General features: G+C 33.1%; 1 protein-coding gene across 1 annotated transcript; it reads left to right on the forward strand.

Moving 5' to 3' along the window:
• Positions 1-7,979: 7,979 nt before the first annotated feature.
• Positions 7,980-9,445, forward strand: LOC128169878 (uncharacterized). The gene is made up of 2 exons (XM_052835917.1): positions 7,980-8,802; positions 9,279-9,445. Exons 1-2 carry the CDS (start codon positions 8,148-8,150, stop codon positions 9,326-9,328), a joined length of 705 nt encoding a protein of 234 aa, XP_052691877.1. The 5' UTR covers positions 7,980-8,147; the 3' UTR covers positions 9,329-9,445.
• Positions 9,446-9,881: the final 436 nt, after the last annotated feature.

Here is a 9,881-nt window from a genome sequence, read left to right on the forward strand (position 1 = left end):
CTTCCGTCCGATTTTTAGAATATGGAATGACCTTGTTCTTGATCTGCGTCAACGAAACGTATCCGGAAAAGGAGGCGGGATCTACGAGTATTGGGTGAAAAACTATATATCCCTTTAATGCCCCTTATTTAAGGGATCAGCTCCTTTTCATTCATTCTAGTTTAAGGTATTTTTGTGTACCGCTAATAAGAGTTTAGAAATTGGTTTCCGTTTTTAAGATATCTGGGAAAAATCGTTTTGATATCCGGTCCTAATACTCCTTTTAAGGTCCAGATAACAAATATTTCATGGTTGTACATTGTTAAGCACATTATTTTGAGCATCTTTTGTTTAATACTGCTTTCCAGAATTTTCCTCTATTTTGAGATATTGAGGATCACAGTTTTGGACGTCTGGTCCATTAAAATCCTTAACAACATAACAAAGGAGTGAATGATTACCATATATAGGTGAATACCGTTAGAATAAAGATAATTGCTTCTATAACGTATCACAAAATATTTCACAGTAAATAGTTATCATTAAAAGACTTTAGAGCCCCCTCCGCCCCTTATTTCAAGGGTCAGCCCCCTTTTCTTGATGTCATAAGAATGTTCTAGTCAATTCAAACACATTTTGTGCAAGAAGTGTTTAAAAATTCTGTACCGTTCTCGAGATATCTGGAGAGGGTTGTTTTAGGGGCCGACCGTGTAAGTCCCTTTAAGGACCGCATAACAAAGAAATTATGGTTGATTATTGTTAAGCACAATATTTTGAGCATCTTTTGTTCAATATTGCTTATCAAAATTTTCCTCCATTTTGAGATATTGAGCATCAAAATTTTGGACTTCTGACCCCTAAAAACCCCTAATAACGTAACGCATGATAAAATCGTTATACTGTTGGGCTTCATAACTGTAAGATAAACTTATTTGCTTCTATAATTTATTACGAAATATCCCTCGGTGAGGAGCTATAGATTTAAGACCTTAGACCCCTATAGGTCCCTAATTTAAGGGGCCAGCCCCTTTTTCTTGATATCAGCTAAAAGGTCTTGTAAATTTAAACTTTTTTTTACCTTACATGTTATATCAAAATATTTTCCAGAAAAGAGATAAACAAAGAAAGCACAAAAATTCACGACGCTTTTCATATCTCAAATTTCAAGCCCTACCGAGCTCCGGTGTTTCTTGTGCTAATTAACAGGAATGGTTTTGTTCAGATTAACAATCTTTTGTCTATCATCCCTGAAATTTTGAAATCAATATCATTTGTAGTTTAGGAGAACACCCTTGGACAAACCAACCCCCTAAAAATCCTTAAAATGCCAATAACTCAAGAACGGAAATGACGTCATCAACCAAAATTATTTCCGATAAGGTTCAGAACATAGTTGGTAAGATCTGAAAATTTCGTGCAAATCGGTCAAGCTATTTCTGAGATATCGCGTGCACAAAAATCCGTAAGAAAAAAAAAGAAGAAGAAGAAAAAGAATCCGAAGAATAACAATAAGGTCTTCCGTTGGAAACGGAAGACCTTAATAAGAAGAATAAGAAAGTCGACAAAAACAATATGTCTCCCCTTTGAAAGGGGAGACATAATTATGTGTAATCAAAACTAAAACAATTTTTGAGTTCGCGGCCAAATAAACTCGTACATGAGAGACGCAACTCTTGTGTATTAGATAACCGCTGACTGCTAGGTAGTCCAGCCGCGACCACGGTGACCGATTTCCTCGGCCGCGATCGAGGAAGAGCTTACGTAATGGTACACACACACAGCTCTGATTAAATGCATGGTGTTTATAACAAAAATGTAATGTATATATTTTTGTATTTACATATTTTGTGTTTTACTAGAAAAGAAAAAGAATGTTTTGTTTTCCAATTTCCGTTTTTAAGGATTATGCACTATAAAAACTTAACAACAATGACTTAAACTCCTTTAAAAAAAGAGCATGTATTCTAAAAAAAAAATTCTTATGAATTAATGCCTCCTGTATAAACCAGCATACTTTCTGCGGTAACTTTATGCCAGTTGTATGCACAGTCTTTCGTTAATTCACAGGATGAATGACCATCTTTAAGTCCTCCTTAAAGATAGCTTAAAGGTGTTTAAAGGTAGCTTAAAGACGATCTTTAAGCCACCTTTAAGCTATATGTGTTGCTTAAAGGTGGCTTAAAGAAAGCGTAAATATGGCTTAAAGGCAGCTTAAAGACTATCTTTAAGCCACCTTTAAAGACAACCTATAGGTCCTTAATGTCCAAACTTTTTTAAGCCACCTTTAAGCTACCTTTAAGCCACCTTTAAGCCATTGAAAAAATTTTGATTCAATATTGTGCGTTATTTCCAACAAAATGTATAGAGTTTATGAAAGAAAAGGTATTAAAACGGTTTTTGTTCTAGAAAAAAAAATGAAAAAAAAAACCCCTACAGCGAGAATTGAACCCGGGACCCTTAGTTTACTAGCATCACCACACTTCCTCAGCGCCACAGCAACTAACATACTTGCGTTTTTATATCCTATATGTCAGTGGATATTGAATCAATGTATTGAATGTGTTTACTTAAAAAGATTTTGACAAACCATTCAGTTTGTAACAATCAATTATATCTAATTTATAAATTACATGCATGCATGTATTTAGAGTGAAATACGGAACTTGGTCTTCAGTGAACAAAAATATATTATACCTAAATGGAAACCGTTAGGTTCACTATTAGGCTTTCTTAGTTAATAAATTTAAACCGAGTAGATATACGTTCATCTAATTTATAGCTATAAAAATGTGAGAAAGAAAATGAAATCATTTCTTTTATTAAATGCATTGATACTATTAGGGTATTTGTTCAATTTCCTGCAATTTCTCGGTTTTCATGATCGCGGTGCCGTTCCATTATGTTTAAATATTTGCATGTAATTGTATACATGATTTTTAAACTATCAATTCTATAACAAACAATATTACCAATCACCGGTGAGGTAATTACTGCATGTGGCAATTGCAAATGATGTATACATATACTTGTACATACAATAGTATGATGTGCCAGGCCGGGTATGTGACATATTTACCCTTTTACATATATTTAAATAATCAACCCCTATTTATGATCACCGGTACATTAATTAAATAGCCTCAAGATTTTACTCTTACATACATGTATCGTTAATTTGTAGACGTAACATTTTTGAAACAAACCCAGAGCTAGGAAATACTACTTTGAAAATGAATTACAAATGTAAATTAACTTTTATTCACTAGACTTATCGTATACTCGTACATACTAAGATTCAACGCCTTTAGAAACCCTGACGTGCACCTGGGCACACGACACACCTGTTGTGTATATCTTGTATATTCTTAGCTGCAGGTCTGTAGCTCCCGGTCTGAAAAAATTCGGATGGACGACCTGGGAGCTACAGTGCCTCCCATAGTAAAAAACTGCAATTTACGGCGCACAAAAAATTGCGCTAGTCTTGGACTGATTAATCTTATTTCCGAACATATTCTGTACAAATATTAGATTCCAAAAAACTCCTCGGACAATTTGCTACAGATATTGTTACTTAACTTGCCTCTGATATTCTTTTAAACACGATCACCAGCCCTGTAAAGTGAAGTTGTGCAGTTTGTTTACATGTAAAAATGGCGACTCTCCATCTCGACGTGAATTAATATACTTTATTCTCGGAGGCCGGTTAGTGATTCAAAGAAAGTCTGAGGCAAGTAAAGTAACAATATCAATAGTAAATTGTCTGAAGAATTTAATGGTACTGATTGTTTTCACTGAATTTGTGTGAAAATAAGGTTAATCAGTTCAAAACTAGCGCAATTTTTTGTGCGCCGTAAATTGCAGTTTTTTACTATGGGAGGCACTGTAGCTCCCAGGTCGTCAATCCGAATATTTTCAGACCAGGAGCTACAGACCTGCAGCTAGTATATTCTGTGTTAGTTCCAGGGGTTTTCTTCAGTTGGACAAACAATATACTTTAATTTTATATACACAAACATGCACCTGGGCACACGACACAACTGTTGTGTATATCTTGTATATTCTGTGTTAGTTCCAGGGGTTTTCTTAAGTTGGACAAACAATAGACTCTAATTAGATATACACAAACGAACAAAACAATGTCTAGACAAACAAAGCAGTAATATCCTGCCCGATATAACAAAGGCAGTTGAGAGTCTTTTCATCTTTAACATGTATCTAGCAGATCTAGAGTTAGACTTAGAAATAATGATAATTGAAAGAAAAAAAAATACAAACCTTAAACCGATTATCAAATTAAATCATGCATTTTTGGTTCATTATCTTTATTTTGTTTAATAACCGGATGAACTGAGAGAGAGAGAGAGAGAGAGAAATTTTTCACCGATTTATTTATAATAGGAAACAAAGATACTTAAATTAGTTTTATGCACATATTAAGATACAGAGACTGCGCTCACCCCTACACAAATTTTGAAACACCCACAAAATTATAAAGAATTTTATAACGGCAATCTGTGTCTATCAGAGCGGTGCTGATGATAGCGATCTGTGTTTAATGGAGCGACAATTAAAACCGCCTGGAACACCACCCCCCCCCCTTCCATGGAAATTATATTATCACTCGGATGACCCCCTCCTATCCCTATAAAAGAACTTTTGCATTTAATATATGTTTTTATTGTTCAGCTTGATCAAACTTGACTTAAAGGGATGGTTTAAAGACAACTTAAAGGGAGCTTAAATGCCACTTAAAGATGCTTAAAGGTGGCTTAAAGATGACTTAAAGGTGAATTAAGAAGGTTGGACATTAAGGACCTATAAGCTCAGCTTAAAGGTGACTTAAAGCTGGCTTAAAGATTGTATATCCTTTAAGCCACCGTTACGCCACCTTTAAGGACTCGCTTAAAGATTGTTTTCGCCCTGTGTATAACTTGTCAAATGAAAACAGGTACATGCTAACATGTAAAGCTTTTTACGCTCATACTTCACAAATCACTTACAAAATAATATTGTAACGACCTTTATGAGATCCCAACAAATAACTTTTCCAGCGACAGCTATATTAAAATCCTAACCGTTTTTGAGTTATTAAGCAAAAACTTAATTTAAGGGGCCAGCCCTTTTTTAATGGTGTCAAATAAAGCCCTTGATATTCTGCACAACTTTTATCCTACATATCTTAACATAATATTTTTCGTTTAAAAGATATAAAGGAAAATATTTCTAATTTTTTGCACTTTTTGGAATCCTGTTTTTTGACCCCCTACCTTTTCCTAGATATAAAACGTAATCTAAAAACAAAAACCGATGTGCAAAACTACAATGTCTCTGTTATTCAAATTCGTTGGATTCCCATTCCCTGCTATCATAGTCTAAAATTTTAAAAGGAGAATAACTCTTTAACGGAAAGGGAATTCTAAATTTTATGAATTGCTTAAGATAGTGTTTTGTAAAGTCCATTAGCCCTTAAAATTTGAGCAAAAACCGTTCAGAAATGAGCAAGATATGAAGCTTCAAAGTTCGCGTCTAGGAAAAAAGAAAAGAAAAGAAAACCAAGAATAATCTTAACCACTACAATAATAGAATGGTCTTCCGTTTCCAACGGAAGACCTTAAAAATCGATACAATGTCAGAGTTAACCCCAACCCCGAACCCCCCCCCCCCCCCCACACACACACTTTCATACAATGTATAAAATTCCCTATTACGTTATAAATGAGTGTCGGAATGAGGTTTTCACAGAGATATTCTTACAATCAACAATATTGCTTCTGTAACGCATTACAAAATCGTGATCGTTTTTAAGATACTTGTAATATAATTTACAAGTCTTTTGTCCCCTGATTTAAGGGAGGAGTCCCTTATTCTTGATTTTGTTTCCCTTGGAAACAGATGAGCTTAAATAAGAACAGTATAAAAACAATAAGGGCTTCCGTTTGAAACGGAAGACCTTAATAAACCTATAATAATATGTAATCACATAATATACGATGTAGGTAATACGGTAATGTCATTAATATAATTAGATATTTTTTAGTCATCGATAGATTTCGTCGTGTAAAGGTTCTCGTTAAAATGACATATTTCATCAATAAATTCGGATTTTGTATTAAATATTTTGTTATTTACATTTCTTACTTCTTTAATGGTATTGTTAGTTTGATTTTTCTTTTCTAGTTCTATGATATAGCTTGTATTTTTTACCTTCATTGGTCCGTCTTTGTTTTGATCTTATTTGCGCGCCTTTTGCATTTTTTTTCCAGTTTATCAAGTTCTTCAAAATCATGTTTTTCTTACATATTAATATATTTTTCTATCTCATCTATTTTTTTACCAGATTTTGTATTTTAAATTCTATATTGTATGATGACTTTTTTTCGCGAAATTTATTGAGAAGTCACGTACTTTAAGTTAAAAATGTTCCCATTTTGAAAAAAGCAACGGATAATTTGTGGAGACGTTTAAAAATATTGTTTAATCATTCTCTATATTCATCATTTTCAAGGTGTGATACACATGTTTTTAGTTATCAACAGCCAGTACTTCTTTTTTATTTATTCAGTTTTACAATTACTTTAAAAAAAGGTGTTCGCTCATTCTATTACCTTTACTGTGAATACCTGGAATGCGTTTAACTTTTATTTCCCCCCACCAAGTCGGGGGCTTATTTATATGTAAATATGAAAGCAATTTTACTTTTTGGGGTTGTTTCCGAAACACATTAATCAAATCCCTCTGCAACAAAATGTTTGTGTTTCTATAAACCCTTATCTACAAGATCTAGATAATTGTTATTTCTGCTAACTTTTTGTGAAATTTTTCATTCTTTTAAAAGAACAATTAAAATAGCAACATATATATAGATATCGATATAGATATAGATATGACTTTCATGTAAATATTGTTGTGGAATAAATCGTTTCATCCTAAAGCAGTGCATTTTGAATCATTAGTTGGTACATAGGGTCCAAAACACAGTTTTAAATGTAACGTTACAGGGACTTATTTTTATGAGACCAGAGAAAAACTGACTCCTATAAAATATTTTGTAAAAACATGTTACATATATATTTTGATATCAACAGAGTCCTACAAATTCGGATGTTTTAAATATTAAAGAATAATGTACGTGTAACTTAATACAATATTTTATTTAGCACTCAAACCATGAGGAAAATAGACAAAAGGATGTCTCTAAATGCAGTACACCCATGCAAATTTGGGTCCCTCTAACAACAGAATGCAAATAAATCAGCAATTTTAATGTCTGTGCAATTTCAAGAGCAAGTCCTTAGGCATCATTTTATAGTAATTTCAGGGTACATTCGCCAGCTTTTTAAAGAGCTATATTTTCTTTTTTATTGGATCATGCAAGAGTTACTCAAACCAACCAGATAGCTGGCTTTCTAGCTCCCTTAAATTAATCCAGTTCGGTTTACGTAGAGTGGAGTGGATCAGAAACAATTCACTTGCGAAGATGATTTGGTATCCGCTGTTGCATTTTGTTCATATTAGTTTGTTTGTTTGTTGTTTTGTTTAGGTTTTTTTTTTAAATTGTTTTTTTTTCCTTTTGTTTTGGTTTCTTTAGTTTTTTGTTTGTTTGTTTGTTTGTTTTTATTGTTTAACAAGGACTAGATAAATACTTTGTTATTGTTTATTAATGCATTTTTGTACGTTAATTTATGATTTTCCTTTGTATGTCTGCAGAGTCAAATTCTTCCAGATTTGATGTAATCGAGTCATCAGAGGAATTTCAAAAAATCAACACTGGAAAATCTGAAATAAATGAGGCAATGCTTAATTTGTCCGTCTTTGAGGAAGTAATCGAAGGTATAACACTGATGATGTCTGTCCATGAGACGGGAAATGAAGACAAAATGTCTGACATGGAGGAAACAAATACGGACTTGATGTCCGTTTCTGATAAAGAGTATGCTATTCTAATGTCAATGCCAGTAGTAAAGAATAAAGTTAAGAAGATACATTGCTCTGACATTGAGCTATACCGAACAGTGGAAAATTTTTATGGTAGTTACCATATATCCTGTCTGACAACAGACAATATTTGTATCAATGAAGGAAAAGATATCATTCATATAAACAAAACAGGTGACACTTATTTATTCCAGCATTATTTACCTGAATTCGCTTTCAACGGTTTGCATACAATGGACAAGGAGAACGAATTAATATACATCAATAGTGATTACGACATATACAGATTGTCTTTAGAAACGGAAACAAAAATCCCGTTATTACAGACCAATAGTAGTACATGGAAACCTCATTGTGTGTACTGTTCGCCTTTTTCTATGGATCTACTCGTCGGAATGTTTAGAAAAGATCTGAAAATAGGTATAGTTACCCGGTATAGCAATTCCGGAAAACTGAAACAATCAATAATCTGCGACAAGTTTGGGCAGGAGTTGTATAACGAGCCTCGTTATATAACTGAAAATAACAATGGAGACGTGGTAGTGTCCGACTCAGACTGGGAGACAGGTGCTGTAGTTGTTACAGACCGTGGGGGTCAACATCGTTTTACCTACACAGGAGATCCCTCTGGATCAGGACTATTACCACGTGGAATTTGCACGGATGGATTGTCACACATCATAGTGTGTGATAGTTCATCGAAAAAAATACATGTTATCGATGAAGATGGACGTTTCCTTTCATACATATTTATTAACTCAAAACTTATGTCAGAAGCGTCCTGTTTGAGTTATGCTTTTCCCGATGACCTTTTCTTGGTTGGATCATATTACGGCAACAAGATAGGTGTCTGTAAATATGTAGCTGAAAAAATTGAAGCTAACACTGGTAAGTACTATCTTAAGATACAGTTTATCTAACGGCATAAAGTTATTCATTTAAAAAAAAAATCTTCTAAAGTTTTAAGTTAACCGTGCCTAAAATGTTCTTCTATATCATTTATAAGGAGTATATTGAAATCACTAGCATGTCGTATTATTTCATGTGATATAATTGGGATGCTCATTGCACAATTATTATAATTCGTAAAATATCAGCTATTACGACATGCCTTAATTGGAATACTGACTTGTCACTTTTAGAATTATTTCCAGAATATACTTTCAAAGATTTATATAGATGCTAAATAGTTTATAACATGTAATGAATTGATATTTTTTGGTAGTTAGTAGGAATATTGATACAATTCTAGACCATATACAATATATATGAACTAGTAATTTTGTTAATAGTATAGTAATCATTTTTAATTATAATTTTTGATTTTGATTAATAGATCATTTTGTTATGGATTCTATTTACAGACAAAACTGAATGTCGATTTTTTCTCTACGGTAATACCCCGTGCATTTGAGATAAAGGATAACAGCATGAGCAGGATTTGGACATCTTATCTCTGTTCAGCGACTTAATGATTTTGAACTGTTTGTAAATATAATTCACTTGTAATGTTTTTAAAAATGTGTGTGTGTTCGTGTGGCGTGCGTGCGTGCGTTTACCATGCCAACAAAAACTGCTTCCATTATTAATTGGATATGTTACAGTTTACCAGTTTCTGTATATAAAGTAAAAATGATATTGGCATTAAAATATTGTTTTCAATTTTAATGATAACAATTGAAAAAAACGTCGGACAGGAAAACAATTGTAGTATCATACCTAGAATAAGTGTATCCTTAAATGAAGGAAAGTACACATCTTAAATCACCAGCAAACCAATAACATGAATAAACACATTTTTTAAAGATTGTGACTTATTGATGCAATGTTTTCAAACTTATTTAAAGGGAAAGGAAAGTCATAAAACGTTTTTATTAGAATTATACATAATTATACAGTCCGTAAAAAGATCTACTTTCCAATTTTTTCTGATTTCACCGTATGCTGACGGTGAGCTCATCGTGCAT

This window comes from Crassostrea angulata, unplaced genomic scaffold (genome assembly GCF_025612915.1).
Source record: "Crassostrea angulata isolate pt1a10 unplaced genomic scaffold, ASM2561291v2 HiC_scaffold_243, whole genome shotgun sequence".
Taxonomy (NCBI): Eukaryota; Metazoa; Mollusca; class Bivalvia; order Ostreida; family Ostreidae; genus Magallana; species Magallana angulata.